Source organism: Palaemon carinicauda, chromosome 41 (genome assembly GCF_036898095.1).
Source record: "Palaemon carinicauda isolate YSFRI2023 chromosome 41, ASM3689809v2, whole genome shotgun sequence".
NCBI lineage: Eukaryota > Metazoa > Arthropoda > Malacostraca > Decapoda > Palaemonidae > Palaemon > Palaemon carinicauda.
In genome coordinates, this window is record NC_090765.1 from 5,569,405 (window position 1) to 5,589,902 (window position 20,498).

The 20,498-nt window shown below is 40.9% G+C and overlaps 1 protein-coding gene across 3 annotated transcripts in view; it reads right to left on the reverse strand.

The window, feature by feature from the left end:
- Window positions 1-4,191: 4,191 nt before the first annotated feature.
- The window catches only part of Fpps (Farnesyl pyrophosphate synthase), a 152,145-nt gene continuing 135,838 nt past the window's right edge, over window positions 4,192-20,498 (reverse strand). For all 3 annotated transcript variants that reach the window (XM_068364162.1, XM_068364163.1, XM_068364161.1), the window contains 2 exons: window positions 8,662-8,859; window positions 4,192-7,862 (listed from right to left, as the gene is read on the reverse strand). In XM_068364162.1, the coding sequence (XP_068220263.1) occupies window positions 7,719-7,862; window positions 8,662-8,859 (342 nt within the window). In that variant the 3' untranslated portion in view covers window positions 4,192-7,718. The remainder of the gene's footprint in view (window positions 7,863-8,661; window positions 8,860-20,498) is intronic.

Below are 20,498 nucleotides of genomic sequence, written 5' to 3' on the forward strand. Positions count from 1 at the left end.
CTGCCGCTAGGCTGTAATGGGTTAAAGGGGTGTCCGAGGAGCGTACCTATCCAGGGTTAACTATTGCAATGTAATTGTTCAGTGGCTACTTTCCTCTTAGTAAGGGTAGAAGAGACTTTTTAGCAATGGTAAGCAGCTCTTCTAGGAGAAGGACACTCCAAAATCAAACCATTGTTCTCTGACCTTAGATAGTGCCATAGCCTCTGTACCAGTGTCTTTCACTGTCTTGGGGTAGAGTTCTCATGCTTGATGGTACACTCGGGCAAACTATTCTATCTTATTTCTCATCCTCTTGTTTTTTTAATTTTTTAGTTTATATATGAAAGATTTATTTTAATGTTACTGTTCTTAAAATATTTTATTTTAACTGGTAATTGCTTCTCTTTTAGTTTCCTTACTCCCTTTCTTCATTGGGCTATTATCCCTGCTGTAGCCCTTGGGCTCATAGCATCCTGCTTTTCCAATTAGGGTTGTAGATTAGCAAGTAATAATAATAATAATAATAATAATAATAATAATAATAATAATAATAATAATAATAATAATAATAATAATAATGACTGGTCTAATTCCTTCACTAACTCTCCATTCAACATGACATTCAACCTAGCACCGCCCTCCCTTCTTGTGCATATCATAACCTTACTCTTACCCACATTTACTTGAAATTACCCTCTCTCACACATCCTTCCAAACTCTGTCAATAATTGACCCAGCTCCTTTAAGTCTGCTACCAATATAGTATCATCTGCAAATAACAACTTTTTCACCTCCCACTCATGATCACTCTCATCCATCAGTTTCCATCCTTGACCAAGCTCTCGAGCATTCGCCTCTTACAGCTCCATCAACAAACTAATTGAACAACCATGGTGATCACACATCCCTGTCTCAGCCCTACTTTCATTGGAAACCACTCGCTCGCTTCATTTACTACCTTAACACGCAGTTAATGCGTATGTATAAACTTTTCACTGCTTGCAATAACCTTCCACCAATTCCATATAACCTCATCACATTCCACATTGCTTCCCTATTAACTCTTTGATAAGCATTCTACAGATCCATAAATGCAAAATATATCTTCTTACCATTTGCTAGATATTTATCATATATCTGCTTAGCTATAATAATCTGATCCATACAACCCCTACCTCATCTAAAGCCACCCTGCACTTCTAAGATTGAATCCTCCTTGTTAGCCTTAATCCTATTGATTAACACTACTATACACTTTTCAAACCACAGTCAACAAAATAATACACTTAGAATTATAAAACTTTCACATCACCCTTACCTTTGTATAGCGAAACAATACACGCACATATCCATTCCACTGTAACCATTAATATCTTAAAAGATATGTTAGACAATCTCACCAACCATTCCAGCACAGTCACACCCCTTCTTTAACATCACAGCACTCATACCACTGCTTCTCATGCTCCTGTTTCATCTAATTATCTCTCTCTCTCTCTCTCATATGCCACACCTGCAAAAGCAATTATATCTGCCTCCTTATCCTCAACATTCAGTAACCTTTTGGAGAATGTCGCAAAGGTGATTGACGCGCTGGAGAGCATCATAAGGGAGAGTGACGCACTGGAAATAGTTGTATCGACGAGTAATGCACTGGAGAGCATTGCGATGGTGAGTGAAGTGCAGGAGAGCTTTAAGTGGGAGCTCGACGAGGCAATCGACAAGTTGGTGAACAACGCGCAGATCATCACGTGGAAGAGTGACAGTGGTCAGCGCAGTGAGAAGGGGAGTGATGTGCCGAAGCGCCTAGTGGTGGCAATCAACGAGATGGAGATGATGATCGACGGGCAGGAGAGAGATCGTAGCGTGAAGGATTGACGCATAGGAGAGCGCTGAGCAGATTGTCGTCTGGAGGGAGATCGTATGGAGTGACAAGATGGCGAGTAACACGTGGGAAGGCTCGTCCTGAGGAATGACGAACAGAAGCCGAGTGAGCAGCAGGAGAATGGTGATCAGCTGGAGAACGGCGATCACGAGCCGGCGAGTGACAATCATGAGATGGTGAAGGACATGCGCAAGCACAAGCCGGGCAGTGCCAATCGCGAGTAGATCGACGATCACGTGTAGGAGAACGACGAGCAGAACATCGATCTTGTGAGCTGGAATGCTGCCTGTGGGACGAACATAGAGGACTACGATCTCTATAAGTCAAGGAAGTCCAAGGATGGAAGAACTCATTGTCAGCAGGAGGATGTCGAAGGATGGCAAACAGGTGCGAGGGTCACGAACAACATTGGCTGGAACAAGGAAGGGCGAAAGATGGGCATCGCATGCAGCCAGTGTGTCCACAGGAGAGGCAGAAACAGAAGGAGCAACAAAACAGGATCCCGCTGGGTACCCTGTTGAAGGAGCTCAAGAAGGACTTCCTGGAGGGAGGTCCAGCCACGCCCAATGATGGTAAAGCCTGTAGAACTGAAAGAGCAAATGACTCGCCCGAGGGCTGGGGTCCACGCTCCTATCCAATTGGCTTTCTGAAGAGTCGGATTGAGCAGGAGCTTCGGGAAGAGACTGAGGGGAGAAAGAAGTCTGAGGTCTCATTGCCTCCGAGGAAGACCTTGAAGGCGAAGGGTCTCTCTTAGACTACTTACGCCTACCTCTAAACCTCTCCCACTGGGAGGCAGACCACTCCCTAGATTCATTGCAGGTGGAGCTCTGCTCATAATGATGCTCTCTGCAAGTCGGACACAAGGAATGGGGGTCGGTTTCGACCAAGGAGATGAAGGTGCCCCAAGTGCACCCTTCAGTTCCTGGACATATGAGCTTGAGGAGTATCAAGGAACACACACACCTGAAAAGAGAAATAATGATGGAAAGCAATGGTCTGTATGGCCAAGTCTAAGAGGAACAGACTGGACACGTCTGTTCTCTCCAGAGCCAAAAGAAAAAATGGTTGGGTATCACTGATGTAACCCGGGTACCCGGTTACCCCCTCCACCCTCCCACTAACTAGTGGTTGGGTGATTGCCACCTTGCTTTTTAGGCTAACAGCTAGTCTTCCAGCTTTGACGAATGATAATCCCTATTAAATAGCATTAGGTTTGTTAGTATTGGAACAGGTTTGTGTTAAAACTACATAAATGCATTACTTTTTTATGCTAATAATTCGCTACTAGCGAATTATTCACTTCTACGTTATTTGTAAAGGGGAAATAATTATTCAGTATTCGAACGAATCTGTATTCGACCATCTTTTGGGAACGAATTATGGTTAAATATTGAGGTATTACTGTACACTACAGCAAAAGAGCACTGTAGTTCTTGTTATTCCTCAACTGTGCAAAATCTACAATAAAAGCACACTTGCAACTAACTTCAATGCTCCAGCATCTAACATTTATAAGAGATTAAACTACTTATACCTGCAATTGGTTTTCCTATTAGGTACTTAGCTTTCTTGTCTTAAAATCCCTTTCCTATTTTCTACTGATTTAATTGGTGTTTTAGATCATAACATCAACAAGACTGGTAGCTGACAAAGTGTGGATGCTAAGGTAAGGTAAGGTAAGCATTTATTTATTTGTATATAAAAAAATTTATATGTTTTACAGTTACTCTTCTTCTCCTTCTTTGTCTGCATCTTTCCCACTTTTATGTGGGATCAATGTTTATGGCCAGCATTCTCCATCTACCTCTGTCCCACACTCCATCACTGGTTAATCCCTTTGATCGAAGGTCATCCTTGATACAGTCCATCCACCTTTGCTTTGGTCCCCCTCTCCTTCTCGTCACCTGTACCTCCATTTCCATCACTCTCCTCCCTATATACTGGCAAGCTGGTTAAAATAATTACAACATTATATAGTACATTGTTCTAATAAATTGATCTCGCTAAATTTTTCATTACCCACCACTTTTGAGTCAGATCTGACCCAACAGGGGCAAAATGAGAAAGATATGAGATGATGATGATAAGGATTATCATTATACATTGTGAGGCTATTTTGAGTGAATCATGAACCATTGTTATAAATTTTCCGGGAGCATAATTGGACGTAATTAAGTTTGTAATTGAGGGTAATGATTAACTTAGGAGAAGTTGAGAATTTTAGCAATTGTTATCTGGATCTAACTGATTTTGTCATAATGAACTTGCAGCAAAATAGAGGATTAAAATAATAAACTACTTGTAAAAATGGCAAAAAATACACAACATAAAGACTCATCTTTAATTTCCTCTGATCCACAGAAAGTTAATAAATAATTACTCTGATAAGCATCTACAATGCTTAAAAATTCCTCAAAATTTTATGCAAATTGCTAAGTAGCACAAAGGCATCAAAACAAAATTTCCTATCTTACTAATAACACATTTTCCCACATATCAAAAAACATTGTGCCAAAGAACACTATTGAAGAAAACTCCAGTTCCCTTCAATAATTTATATATCACTACCTTTCCCATTAACGATGACCAAAATTACAAAACTTACAAGTGAAAAATAAGTCACAGCCTTTAGGTCTTACAACTTACACTTTAAATAACAATTTAAATTGAAAAAATTAAAGAAAAAAAAAGACTAGGGAAGGAACGAATTCTACCATATACAATCTTTCTGGTAGCTTATATAAAAGCAAAAGACACTTAACCTTAACAAGATCATGCAATAAACAATATCAGGGACATTATCCAGTTTCAGTTTAGCTGAAAAAAATTAATTTAAGTTAAAGAAACACAAAAACTGTATGTATCCTATTTTACTTATTATAACCATACAAAGAGAACATAAATTCATTACACTAACAATAAAGACATAACCATCAACGCAACAAAATATTTATATTCTGCAATAACTCGTAGGAAAATAAAAGTAACGTCCACTGCACCTTAAAACTACAAACCCTATTTGGGTAACGGCACACAACTGCAATTGTAAGAGCTCCAATCTACATCAATCCCTTTATCTATACTGTATAGAGAGGTTAAGGTGTCACTAATTAGTGCCATCCTTTTACTTTCATATCTGCATTAGGAAATGGGGCAAGGTAGTAAAAGTATCTGCAAATATATTGTATAAAAAAACACTTGCAGCTTGTAGGTCAGATAACTGGAATAAAAAAAGACAACTGGTTGGGGAAATGAATCAAACAAAATGCAAAACTTAAAAACTGATACAGTGATTCCAAAATCATAGGAGGTTAGAAAAAAAATGAAATCTTAATTTCTAAAAATTCTCTACTCACCTAACATTCATAGGATATGGTTTCTTCTCTAAAAGCTTAGTTTATTGACAGTCACCTGTAAAAGCTTTAAGAAATTTCAATTCTTTCATATAAATACACATACCTCAAAGAAAGTTACGAAACTTCAGCGGTTAATGGCAAGAAGCGAGGCAGTGAATGCCAGAGCCTCTTTATTTCAGTTTCAAAGTTGAAACTACAATAACGGCATTCCTTATCCCCTTAATACCACAACTTAGTGAGAGAGGTGAGCATGTACATGAAAATCAGGTATGGAAATAGCATATCTTATTAATAAAATTCAGTTTATTTCTATGACCTCCCCTGAAGTTCATATTGCTGACTCCTGTACTATAATGGAAGTATGGCAGAAGTGAAGAAAAGGAATAGGTCAGTTAATTAAAAAGTATAAAAATTAATATTCTAAACTTATCTGGTCTAGATAATTAGTAACAAATGATCTCAAAATAGTTGGAAATACACGAATCTGGTTTGTTTCCCAAAGATATTTGAAATACAGGACTCTAGATTAGCTCTAAATTATACTTTCAGTTACTTATCTATATAATTCCAACACTACATAACTAAAGCCAGAATTTTACAAAAATAAGAAAATAAATTTTCTGAAAAAAAGTTGATACATCATAAACCCTTCTGCCACAACAGGACCAAGAGCCCAGCAATCTTGAAAAATAAACCAAATTTTTTTTAAGATAATGTTAAGCAAAACCCGGATTGGTACACCATTGAGCTGCCACTTTAACTCCTTCCAAAGCAAGATTCCTACAAAAATCAAAAGGTGTAGCTGCACTTATAATAATGAAAATGATGGAAAGACTCTTACACAGAATGATCACATATTATTTGATAACAAAACACAAACAATACAAATATGCTTTTCAGTTAAAAGAAAAAATTAAATCTCTCTCTCTCTCTAAAAAAAAAAAGGTTAAAACCTCAATATTTCATTGTTGTTATTTAATCATTTGATGCTTAAATAAATTATTTTAGAGGAATTTTTACTTCTATTAAGAAAAATAATGAAACTAGAATTTATATTGAACTTGATAATCAGTAACTTCCTTACTAGTTAACAAAAATATGCATTTTTTAAAAAAGACTATTTAAAATTATCATCCCATGATATGAAATATATTCTATTATACTAAACAATTTTTAATTCTAGTAACAAGCACCATAGTCAAACAGATAACGATATTTCCCTTTACAGCTAGTTAGCTCATTAATGTCAAGACGATGTCAACACCAACCTTTTTTTTTCCTGACAACTGGTTCTGACATAAGTGTTTTATACACATTGAAAAGGAATGAAAAGTAGAGCTGAACATATTTCATGTTCTTAGGTTATGCTATATGTAGAGAGTTTAAAAAAGGCACATTTTCCTGTTATCAAGTAAAAGAGATAGATGGATGGTCAGCAACCATTGAACAATACTTTTCCATGAGAGGAACAGTGAGGAATTCGCACTACTCTACTTATTCAAATCAGAGTACTGTCCCTGACATGAAATAAAAAGATAATGTTGATCCTGAACACCTAGAAACAATTCTCTTGAACAATCCATGCAGTAATTGCTAACAATTTGAGAGGACATTTTAAAGGGCTCTAAAAATTCTAACAATCTGGAGGGGTAGTGTCTCAAACCAATGCAACCAAGAGACTAAATTGACAAAAAGAAAGACTAGCACATCACTGTTTTGCTTCTTGCTAATAAGAAGTAGTGTATTTCATCACTTTACTAGAGGTATGTGTGATTTGAAGAGAAAGAAGAAATGGGATTTTTTCTTTAATTTCAGGGGTAAATGTTGATAAACTGATCTTCTCGAGAGGAAGTTATATGAACATCAAGGGAAATTCATAGCTATGGAGAATTTTAATTCTAAAACGTACACTTTTAAACCATTATTCATTTTCCTAATGCTTTTATATTACTTTAATAAAGAAGACAATGGATGCATAAACTGCAGTGTGTCTTAAAGGAAGAACTGTCATATAATATCCTGAGCTCAAATTTTGCTAACATTCAAATATTTGTTCATTAAAATACTAATACTACACTTAAAATCCACTCTTATACTTCTCTAGCTCCTAATGCACTTTACAAATTACATACAATAAAAATACCAACATATTTATGGTGGGCAACAGGAGGATCCAGCAAAATATTTAACTACAACTAGCATACAGGAAGAACAATTGGATACCCACTTTATATTTTCTAACTTCCTATCAGTGGTAGCAATGAACCATTCAATTTTAAGACACAAAGGCACAAAAAGCAATTGCACAAAAGCCATATTACCTTGAAAAGGAGCATTATCAGTGTACATAAAAATTCAATGTAATACAAACGAGTTTCACTGGGAAGAAAGATAAACAAATGTAATATGTTAATCAATACACCAAATTAATATGTAGATACAAAATTACAGATGGAATGCCCCAATATTGTAATAACTTATAACAAAACCTAGCAACCTTAACTAGAGCGTCTGTGTATCTTTTCAAGGAACTTGAAAAATACATTGTGGTTTAGACCTCGGGAAATCTGCTGAATGTGAATGCGAATCATAGATGAGGTCGAGTCTTCGTAAGCACGGTAGGTTGCAGGCAGTCCCAATTCCTGTATGGAGAAACAGCCTCAATGAAAATGGCTTTTCCCTTACTTGATTTATGTCAAAATACACAGAATCCTAAACTGCCATAAAAATAAAATCAATGCCAACTTCCAAAAACATACATAGGTGTTATAAAATATCTGCAACATCAGTTTACATATTCTTTTATAAGAAGTTATAAGAATTAATCTGACAACTGACAAACCCACTCATATAACCATACTAACAATAATTTGAGAATTAGCTGACTGAAACCATTGAAGGAGGGCATATAAAGGGAAACAGAAGTAATATAAGATGTAACGTCGGGGAAGGGATGCACAGAAACAAATAATTTACATGGATGGAATAAAGATGTACAAAGTATAAATAAAGCAAAGAGGCCAGACCTTGTTCATGTAATGAGATAAAAAAAGAAATACAGAAGTCCATAGAAATTGAAGAGGGCTGATGACTTTTCATGAATGTCTAAGAAAAATTCCTCCCATTCTTCCTTATCTAATCTTTATCCAGGTTTTATTACACAATAAAAGAACAATATATCCCCTTCATTGGCCTATCATACATACAACAGAAATCTACACAAAGTTCTTCTAGTTATAGATTTATTTTCAAAAAAAATCAAAATACACAAATAAATACTTTAGTGATAAAAAACAATATACTGTAGTCATAAATATCAACACAAGAAAAATACCTAGCAAATTTACAAGGTAACTTTAATCTACGTGTACTTGTTACACATGTCTACTAGTACTGATCAGTATAACAAAATACTCATTTGATTAAAATAAATATTCTTACCTTATACAGATCCCTCACTTTGGCAATGCTTTCTGGTTCTGGCCTACCATAATGTTCCTCCATTATTTGTCGCTGTGAAGGGGATGCTCGTTGTAATGCCACAACAGAAAGCCAAGTACATTTACCTTCTTCAATATCTGTACCTACTTTTCCAGTTACAGAAGGATCCCCAAAGCAATCTAAGTAATCATCTTGTACCTATAATAGAATATAATGCATTAGGTTAATGAAATAATATCGAACATTAATTTTTAATATACTCGAATTTTTTTCTTTATTTCCACATTAAAGATGTTTAGTAAAAACAGAGGATGCAATGGAGGTCCTCTTGAATAAAAAATAAAATGAAAATTTCTATTGCTTTTCAACAATTTACAACCAATTTACGTTATTTCCATAACAATTGACTATAAAGTACTTACTAAAGACATGAACAAATCCTGGATTTACCAACTATTGTTGCAAAATACCAAAGCTTATTTACACTTTAGAAAAAAAACCTTCATAAAATTCTGGTAACTTATTCACACTTTATGAAAAACTACAAATTCTTAATACAGCTTATATTTTTTCTAGCTATATAAACCAGAATCACTTATATGAGTTTACTCTTGTGTTGAATTAAGAAAGAAAGAAAAGGTGCCTAACTGGTAGCTATATAATAAGTTACCAGGCAACTCTATTGCTGGGCAGCATCACGAGTTACTACAAGGCAACCTTTACTCTATCCTGGTCAAGACTTGTGGGGTGGATGAGGCGGGACCTTTGCATAAATAACTAGGGTATGTATATCTGGGAAAAATACAAATTGTATTATAAATTTGTAGTTTGTTCTTACATGGATACAAACCTTCAAGTTATTTATATGGGGAGTCTTTCTTAGGTAGGAGGATGTCTCCATCAAAAGGAAGTCACCTTAAGGTCTATATCATAAAAGAACAAATAGCTGATTATCAAATGAATATGTATACAAATTCGACAGGCAAGCAAGCTCATGAAGAGGCAGGGGCAAAAAGTCAGTTCCTTCTAAATATGAAACACTGCCAAAAACAAGAATCAAAAGGATTATGTCAACACATAAAACAATGAGTTAAAAATGTTATTCTTACCTTTATTAGGGTGAGGTCAGTGAGAGTTCTCCCACGTTTACGCTTTGGAAGAGGCAAATACAAGCTAACTTGATCTGCTTTTCGCACCCTTACAATACAGAGAATAACTGATGCCAAGACAAAGGGTTAGGTGTCTCGTAAGAGCAAGGAATAGAAAAGTTGCTGTGCCATAACAATAAGCACTAGGAAAAAGGTATCCAGAAATCAATGGGTACAGTCTTTTAAATAGTGGCCTGTAAAGGTGATCCGCCCCTCTTAAACCCCTGCACTAAGGACCTGGGCCACTGGAAGGTTGTAAAGGTTGCGGCAAGACCATGATCGACATGTGCTCAAGGGGGGCCCATGGCGATGCTTCCCCTGGGGATTTATATGCACTAAGAACCTGGGCCACCGAGTGGTTCTTGCAGAACACCAAGGTTGTGACCAGACTATGGATGTTATATGCTTCCCCTGAGAAATTATGGGGTCTTATAATAGTTTTCTGCAACCAAAAGAATGTTGTGTTTTCAGAAACCTTTTTGGAGCAACTAAAGCTTAAAATGCTATTAGAAATATTAGGTCTGAAAGAGCAATCCTCTTCAGGTATTTCTTGACTGCTCTTATAGGACAGAGTAACAAATTATTTGGATCATTAGTTACCTCTTAGAGAGATGAGATTGTGAAAGTCAAATCTGGTACTAATAATAACCTGTGATTTTGGGTCTTGGCCACAAACCTGGGAACAAAACAGAAGGATAATTCTCCATCCCTTGGAATGTGAAACAAGATAAGCCTTGTAACTCGCTTATCCTCTTGGTCAATGCTAGGGCAAGAAGGAAGACTGTTTTTAGGCTTAGATCTTTGTTCAAGGCTTTATTTAAGCGTTCGTAAGGTGCCATGTTCAGGGATCTAAGAATCTTAAGGGGAGTGACTCTGCCCCCCTTGAAACAATGTTATTATGGGGTCATTTAAAAATTAATCTGTTTTTGTTTCTCTACTAATTTTCCTCATTTAAAAAAGGTTTTAAAGATAATTTTATTAGCTTACTTTTTAGAGAGCATATTTTTCTTATCAATCCTCATTTCTATATGTAATCATTTTTAACCATATGGGCAATATTTGTAAAGATTGTAATTTTACATAAACAAGATTTTATAACTTTCTAAATCCCTTCTATAATTATTTAGAGCAAAAACATTTCCTATCTTATCATATATGAATAGTAAATATTAGCTCATAAAAAAAAGTGGTTTTGATTTTTCCCTGAAAATTTCATGTTTTGAGATATCGGTGGTTAAAGGTTTTTTTTTTTTATTATTTTAAATTGTCTGATTAATTTTATCAGGAGTTAGTTTGGGCTTCTAGCTGGGGGTCATAAAGACATTATCATCATATTTCTCGGTTGTTTATTCTCCAGTGGTGAGCCCCTTCCCTGAAATCCAATTATGTCCCTCTCAAACAAACATATACTGTACCGTATACATGTAAAAAATGTACAGGGACACACATATCACATACACACGCAAAGGAGATAAGTCAGGGATCCCTTTCTATCATTTCTCATATACATTATACGTTCCTTCTCTATTTCCTTTCCGTACTGGGCTGCTTTCCCTGTTAGAACACTTGACCTTGTAACATCATTTGCTAGAGAGAGAGAGAGAGAGAGAGAGAGAGAGAGAGAGAGAGAGAGAGAGAGAGAGAGAGAGAGAGAGAGAGAGAGAGAGAGAGCGTGTGTGTGTGTGTGTGTGTTTACCCTGTTACTGTTTACTACATCTCTTGGAAGTCATTCCATGTATTTACTATTTTGTATGTAAAGAAATTACAACATTGAGTGTTGTTGTATCCTTTCAATTCCAGTTTGTATCAATTATATCTGGACTGAATTGTGTTAAGCATGAGTTGCAATTCACATTTGTTATTCCTTCAAGAATTTTTAATGCCTCTATAAATGTCCCCTTAGTCATAAAATTTGTAAATCAAATAAGTTCAAACGTTCCATCCTGCGTCTATATCAAAATTGCCATAGTGTTGTAACTAGTTTGGTGGTCTTAGCTTGTACTGCGGTCTATTTATACCCTTCTGAATACTTGAAGCCCAAAATTCGATTTCGTATTGTGGATGGGATCATTGACCTTTTATGTAAATGTCCGAGTCTGGCTATATTCCATACATGCGACAAATATCAATGAAAACTGTTTTACTTGTTGAAAATCTTAAGCTACTCAAATCTGACCATATAGTAATTTGTCCTATTTTAAGCTGAAGTTCTCTTTCACCAGTGGCCTTTCTTGCTCATGCAAATGATATAAAAGGATCATTTACATAATGTGAGGAATTATATTACAATTTACTGTAGAAATGCCATTTAGTGTTGAAGCAAATAAAGTAACACTGAACACACTACTGTGTGCCACTCCTAGACATTTTCTTCAAGGGAGACTATTGCATATTACCACCAGGATTCATTATCAATTATTAATTACTACTATTATTATTATTTTTATCATTATCATTATTATTATTATTATTATTATTATTATTATTATTATGCAATCTTAGAAGTACAGGATGGTTTTAGGAGAGGTAGGGGATGTATGAATTAGATTTTTACAGTTGGGCAGATATGCGAGAAATATTTAGCAATAGGTAAGGAGGTGTATGTTGCGTTTATGGATCTGGAGAAAGTGTATGATAGAGTTGATAGGGAAGCAATGTGGAATGAGATGAGTTTCTATGGAATTGGTGGAAGGTTGTTGCAAGCAGTGAAAATTTCTACAAAAGTAGTAAAGTGTGTGCTAGGATAGGAAATAAAGTGAGCGATTGGTTTCCGGTGAGAGTGGGGCTGAGACAGAGATGTGTGATGTCGCCATGGTTGTTTAACTTGTATGTTGATGGAGTGGTGAGAGAGGTGAATGTTCGAGTGCTTGGACGAGGATTGAAACTGGTAGACGAGAATGATCATGAATGGGAGGTAAATCAGTTGTTGTTTGCTGATGATACTGTACTGGTTGCAAACTAGAATAGGAAGAGAAGCTTGGCTGATTAGTGACAGAATTTGGAAGGGTATGTGAGAGAAGGAAGTTGAGAATTAATGTGGGTAAGAGTAAGGATATGAGATGTACGAGAATTGAAGGTGGTGCGTGGTTGAATGTCGTGTTGAATGGAGAGTTACTTGAGGAGGTAGATCAGTTTAAGTACTTAGCGTCTGTTGCAGCAAATGGAGGAGTGGAAGCAGATGTACATCAGAGAGTGAATGGCGGATGCAAAGTGTTGGGGGCAGTGAAGGGAGTGGTAAAGAATAGAGGGTTGGGCATGAATGTAAAGAGAGTTCTGTATGAGAAAGTGATTGTACCAACTGTGATGTACGAATCGGAGTTGTGGGGAATGAAAGTGACGGAGAGACAGAAATTGAATGTGTTTGAGATGAAGTGTCTGAGGAGTATGGCTGGTGTATCTCGAGTAGATAGGGTTAGGAACGAAGCAGTGAGGGTGAGAACGGGTGTAAGAAATGAGTTAGCAACTAGAATGGATATGAATGTGTTTAGGTGGTTTGGCCATGTTGAGAGAATGGAAAAATGGCTGTCTGCTTAAGAAAGTGATGAATGCAAGAGTTAATGGCAGAAGTACAAGAGGAAAGCCAAGGTTTGGGTGGATGGATGTGGAGTGAAGAAAGCTCTGGATGATAGGAGGATAGATGTGAGAGGGGCAAGAGAGCGTGCTAGAAATAGGAATGAATGGCGAGCAATTGTGACACAGTTCCTGTAGGCCCTGCTGCTTCCTCCGGTCGCCTTGGATGACCGCAGAGGTAACAGCAGCAGAAGATTCAGCGTTATGAAGCTTCATCTGTGGTGGATAACGGGGAAGGCTGGGCTGTGGCACCCTAGCAGTACCAGCCGAACTCGGTTGAGTCCCTTTTCAGGCTGGAAGGAACGTAGAGAGGAAAGGTCCCTTTCTTTCATTTGTTTGATGTGGGCTACCCCCCAAAATTGGGGGAAGTGCCTTGGTATTATTATTATTATTATTATTATTTTATTATTATTATTACTACTACTACTACTACTACTATTAATATTATTACTATCACCATTATTATTATTATTATTACTACCTAAGCTACAACCCTAGTTAGAAAAGCAAGATGCTACTAGCCCAAGAGCTCCAACAGGGAAAAATAGCCCAGTGAGGAAGGAAATAAGGAAATTAATAAACGATATGTTATTTTCATTAGTAAAATAAATTTTTGAATATACTTACCCGATGATCATGTAGCTGTCAACTCCGTTGCCCGACAGAAATCTAAGGTCGGGATACGCCAGCGATCGCTATCCAGGTGGGGGTGTACACAACAGCGCCATCTGTGAGTAGGTACTCAAGTACTTCTTGTCAACAAGAACTCAATTTTCTCCTCGGTCCACTGGTTCTCTATGGGGAGGAAGGGAGGGTCCTTAAATTCATGATCATCGGGTAAGTATATTCAAAAATTTATTTTACTAATGAAAATAACATTTTTCAATATTAATCTTACCCGATGATCATGTAGCTGATTCACACCCAGGGTGGTGGGTGGAGACCAGCATACATGTTAACAAAAGAAGCTAAGTATCCCGTATTTCATTTTATCAGTTATTCAAAATAACAAACATAAAATAAATAAGTACCTGGTAAGGAAGTCGACTTGAACTATTACTCTGCCTTTTTTAAGTACGTCTTCCTTACTGAGCCTAGCGGTCCTCTTAGGATGCTGAACGACTCCTAGGTGCTGAAGTATAAAGGGCTGCAACCCATACTAAAGGACCTCATCACAACCTCTAACCTAGGCGCTTCTCAAGAAAGAATTTGACCACCCGCCAAATCAACCAGGATGCGGAAGGCTTCTTAGCCTTCCGTACAACCCAAAAAACAACAATAAAAAGTATTCAAGAGAAAGATTAAAAAGGTTATGGGATTATGGGAATGTAGTGGCTGAGCCCTCACCTACTACTGCACTCGCTGCTACGAATGGTCCCAGGGTGTAGCAGTTCTCGTAAAGAGACTGGACATCTTTGAGATAGAATGATGCGAACACTGACTTGCTTCTCCAATAGGTTGCATCCATAACACTCTGCAGAGAACGGTTCTGTTTGAAGGCCACTGAAGTAGCAACAGCTCTCACTTCATGTGTCCTTACCTTCAGCAAAGCAAGGTCTTCTTCCTTCAGATGAGAATGTGCCTCTCTAATCAGAAGCCTGATGTAGTAAGAAACTGCGTTCTTAGACATCGGTAGAGTAGGCTTCTTGATAGAACACCATAAAGCTTCTGATTGTCCTCGTAATGGCTTTGATCTTCTTAAATAGTACCTAAGAGCTCTTACTGGGCAAAGTACTCTCTCTAGTTCGTTCCCCACCAAGTTGGACAGGCTTGGGATCTCGAACGACTTAGGCCAAGGACGGGAAGGAAGCTCGTTTTTAGCCAAAAAACCGAGCTGCAAGGAACATGTAGCCGTTTCAGATGTAAAACCTATGTTCCTGCTGAAGGCGTGGATCTCACTGACTCTTTTAGCTGTTGCTAAGCAAACGAGGAAAAGAGTTTTTAATGTGAGGTCCTTAAAAGAGGCTGATTGGAGCGGTTCAAATCTTGATGACATTAGGAACCTTAAAACCACGTCTAGATTCCAGCCTGGTGTGGACAACCGACGTTCCTTTGAGGTCTCAAAAGACCTAAGGAGGTCCTGTAGATCTTTGTTGGTGGAAAGATCCAAGCCTCTGTGGCGGAATACCGCTGCCAACATACTTCTGTAACCCTTGATCGTAGGAGCTGATAGGGATCTTACGTTCCTTAGATGTAACAGGAAGTCAGCAATCTGGGTTACAGTGGTACTGGTTGAGGAAACTGCATTCGCCTTGCACCAGCTTCGGAAGACTTCCCATTTAGACTGATAGACTCTGAGAGTGGATGTCCTCCTTGCTCTGGCAATCGCTCTGGCTGCCTCCTTCGAAAAGCCTCTAGCTCTTGAGAGTCTTTCGATAGTCTGAAGGCAGTCAGACGAAGAGCGTGGAGGTTCGGGTGTACCTTCTTTACGTGAGGTTGACGCAGAAGGTCCACTCTTGGAGGAAGAGTCCTGGGAACGTCCACTAGCCATTGCAGTACCTCGGTTAACTATTCTCTCGCGGGCCAGAGGGGAGCAACCAACGTCAGCCGTGTCCCTTTGTGAGAGGCGAACTTCTGAAGTACCCTGTTGACAATCTTGAACGGCGGGAACGCATACAGGTCGAGATGGGACCAATCCAGCAGAAAGGCATCCACGTGAACTGCTGCTGGGTCTGGAATCGGAGAACAATACATCGGGAGCCTCTTGGTCATTGAGGTAGCGAATAGATCTATGGTGGGCTGACCCCACAGGGCCCATAGTCTGCTGCAAACATTCTTGTGAAGGGTCCACTCTGTGGGGATGACCTGACCCTTCCGGCTGAGGCGATCTGCCATGACATTCATATCGCCCTGAATGAACCTCGTTACCAGCGAAAGCTTTCGATCTTTTGACCAAATGAGGAGGTCCCTTGCGATCTCGAACAACTTCCTCGAATGAGTCCCTCCCTGCTTGGAGATGTAAGCCAAGGCTGTGGTGTTGTCGGAGTTCACCTCCACCACCTTGTTTAGCTGGAGGGACTTGAAGTTTATCAAGGCCAGATGAACCGCCAACAACTCCTTGCAATTGATGTGAAGTGTCCTTTGCTCTTGATTCCATGTGCCCGAGCATTCCTGTCCGTCCAGTGTCGCACCCCAGCCCGTGTCCGATGCGTCCGAGAAGAGACGGTGGTCGGGGGTCTGAACAGCCAATGGTAGACCTTCCTTGAGAAGAATGCTGTTCTTCCACCACGTTAGAGTCGACCTCATCTCTTCGGAAACAGGCACTGAGACCGCCTCTAGCGTCATGTCCTTTCTCCAGTGAGCAGCTAGATGATACTGAAGGAGGCGGAGGTGGAGTCTCCCTAACTCGATGAACTGGGCCAGCGATGAAAGTGTCCCTGTTAGACTCATCCACTGCCTGACTGAACATCGGTTCTTTCTCAGCATGCTCTGGATGCATTCTAGGGCTTGATTGATCCTTGGGGCCGACGGAAAAGCCCGAAAAGCTCGACTCTGAATCTCCATACCTAGATAGACAATGGTCTGGGATGGGACGAGCTGGGACTTCTCTATATTGACCAGGAGGCCCAATTCCTTGGTCAGATCCATAGTCCATCTGAGATTCTCCAGACAGCGACGACTTGTTGGAGCTCTTAAAAGCCAGTCGTCCAAATAGAGGGAGGCTCTGATGTCTGCCAAGTGAAGGAATTTCGCAATATTCCTCATCAGTCTGGTAAACACAAGAGGTGCCGTGCTTAGGCCAAAGCACAGGGCTTGGAACTGGTACACAACCTTTCCAAAGACAAACCTTAGGAAAGGTTGGGAGTCTGGATGGATGGGAACGTGAAAGTACGCGTCTTTCAGGTCTAACGAGACCATCCAGTCCTCCTGCCTGACCGCTGCTAGGACCGACTTCGTCGTCTCCATCGTGAACGTCTGCTTGGTGACAAAAGCATTGAGAGCACTGACGTCCAGCACCGGTCTCCAACCTCCTGTCTTCTTCGCTACCAGGAAGAGACGGTTGTAGAAGCCCGGGGATTGATGGTCCCGGACTATGACTACCGCTTCCTTTTGTAGCAAGAGCGACACCTCTTGTTGCAACGCTAGCCTCTTGTCCTTCTCCTTGTAGTTGGGAGAGAGGTTGATGGGAGATGTAGCTAGAGGGGGACTGCGGCAGAACGGAATTCTGTATCCCTCCCTTAGCCACTTCACAGACTGAGTGTCTGCACCTCTGCTCTCCCAAGCTTGCCAGAAGGTCTTGAGTCTGGCTCCCACTGCTGTCTGGAGAGGAAGGCAGTCATAACTTGCCTTTTGCGGACTTGGAACCCTTCTTGGATTTGCCACGGTGACTGTCGGCACGGGTACCTCCTCTGCTGGAGGTTCTGCCACGAAAGGGCGGGATGAACCTAGTTGCAGGTGTGTCTACTGCTGCAGGGCAGAAGGGTCTAGGCACGGAAGGTAAGGTTTTAGCCTTACATGCGGAAGATGCCATCAGATCATGGGTATCCTTCTGGATAAGAGAGGCAGCCATCCCCTTGATCAGCTCCTCCGGAAACAGACACTTGGAGAGAGGAGCAAACAACAACTCTGACTTCTGACAAGGGGTGATACCAGCCGATAAGAAGGAGCAAAGATGTTCTCTCTTCTTAAGCACTCCCGACACGTACGAAGCCGCAAGCTCACCAGACCCATCCCGAATGGCTTTGTCCATGCTAGACATGATCAGCATGGCAGAGTCCTTATCCGAAGGGGAAGTCTTTCTGCTTAAAGCTCCCAAACACCAATCGAGGAAGTTGAAGATCTCGAAAGCACGAAAGACTCCCTTCAACAGATGATCCATGTCAGAAAAGGACCAGCAGATCTTCGATCGTCTCATAGCCAACCTGCGGGGAGAGTCAACCAGACTTGAGAAGTCGCCCTGGGCAGAGGCAGGAACTCCCAAGCCGGGTTCCTCTCCCGTGGCATACCAGACGCTCGACTTAGAAGCAAGCTTGGTAGGAGGAAAGATGAAAGCAGTCTTTCCCAGTTGCTTCTTGGACTGCAACCACTCTCCCATAACCCTCAAAGCTCTCTTGGATGAGCGTGCGAGAACAAGCTTGGTGAAGGCAGGAGCAGCAGACTGCATGCCCAGAGCAAACTCGGAGGGAGGAGAGCGAGGGGTTGCAGACACAAACTGCTCTGGATACAAGTCCCTGAACAAGGCAAGGACTTTACGAAAGTCTAAGGAGGGAGGCGTAGACTTGGGCCCTTCAAAGTCGGAGTGCGGTTCATCCAAATGTGCAGCTTCGTCATCTGATACTCCATCATCCGAAAGCTGAGTAGGAAGTGGCAAAGGCAGAGCAGAAAGCTGAACGGCTGAATCCGGCAGTACGGGTGCATGCGTAGCTGCTGCGGATCCAACATCATGCCGCTGCTGGTCAGTCTGCGAGCTGGCAACAACAAAAGCAGAGTGTTGGTGCGTGGGAGGGGTTGCGGTGGGTTGCGGAGCATGCTGTATTGGATGCGGAGCATGCCGCATGGGTTGCGGAGCCTGCCGCATGGGTTGCGGAGCATGCCGCATAGAGTCAGAACCCGGCAGCTCTACAGCACCTTCCCACGGCTGATGCGGTAGCTCACGCATGTCAACGGATGGTGCGGCAAGAACATGCGTCTGGCAGGGTGGACTGCGCATCGGTGGTGGAGCTCTCACAGGTGGAGTGTGGGAGCAGGCAGCCGCAGTATCTGCTGAGCGCACAACCTCTGCGGGTTGTAGGTTAATAGGTGAAGTGTCAACCTTCTCAGCATGATACTCCTGCATGAACGCAGCAAGCTGAGACTGCATAGTCTGCAGCATGGACCACTTAGGGTCTACCGTGGTTGGAGCAGCAACAGACGGAGCAGTAGCCTGTTGTGGAACCACTCTACCTCTCTTGGGAGGTGTGCAGTCATCGGAAGACTGCAGCGAGTCCGAACTGACCCAGTGGCTACACCTGGGCCGTTGGACTCGCTCGGAAGGGACCTTACGCTTGAGCGGTCGTGAAACCTTGGTCCATCGTTTCCTCCTGGAAACTTCTTCCACAGACGAGGAATGGTAGGGCTCATTCGTCTGTTTGTGGATGGGACGATCTCTGGCAGATACGTCCGCAACCACTGAGGATACATCCGTGCGCTGATCAAGGCCTGCCGAACCCTTTGGTCCTTCGACATTGCTTCTCCCCTGGGCTTGGGAGCTTGCAAGAGGTCCCGGACTGGGAGGACGACTGGCACGCACAGATGTACCCTCATGCGCAACACTGACACTGACACTTTTCACATCACTAGCACTGATAACACTTCCCACTGCACTTTTCGCTTTCAGCTCTTTGACATCTGCCAAAAGCTGATTACGGTCATTAGCCAATGACTCCACTCTGTCACCGAGAGCCTGAATGGCACGCATCATATCCGCCATGGATGGCTGAGCACTAGTAGCAGGGTCGGGAGTCACCACTACAGGGGAAGGAAAAGGTTGAGGGGCATGGGGAGAGGAAAAATCCACAGAGCGAGAAGAACTCCTCCTGATTCTCTCCTTCTCTAACCTACGTGCATTTTTAAGGAATTCGTTAAAATCGAATTCCGAAAGCCCAGCGCATTCCTCACATCGATCTTCCAATTGACAGGATTTACCCCTACAATTGGAACAAACGGTGTGAGGATCTAAGGAGGCCTTCGGAAGACGCCTAGAACAAGTCCTAACGCTACACTGCCTGTACTTAGGGACTTGAGACTGGTCAGACATCTTGAATTGTAGAAGTAGTCAAGGGGGAATTCCAAAATAGCAAAGTTCGTTAACAATTAATCCAAATTAATTCCAAAAGCTTGCTAAGCTAATGATAAAGCTTCCTGAATAGCGAAGGCTAAACTCTAGAGTGAATACATCACCAAAACGTGAACAACAACTCCAGAATTAACAGCGTATCCAAGTAGGTCTTGCCGGTGGCACGACAGAGGAAAAATTGAGTTCTTGTTGACAAGAAGTACTTGAGTACCTACTCAGAGATGGCGCTGTTATGTACACCCCCACCTGGATAGCGATCGCTGGCGTATCCCGACCTTAGATTTCTGTCGGGCAACGGAGTTGACAGCTACATGATCATCGGGTAAGATTAATATTGAAAAATG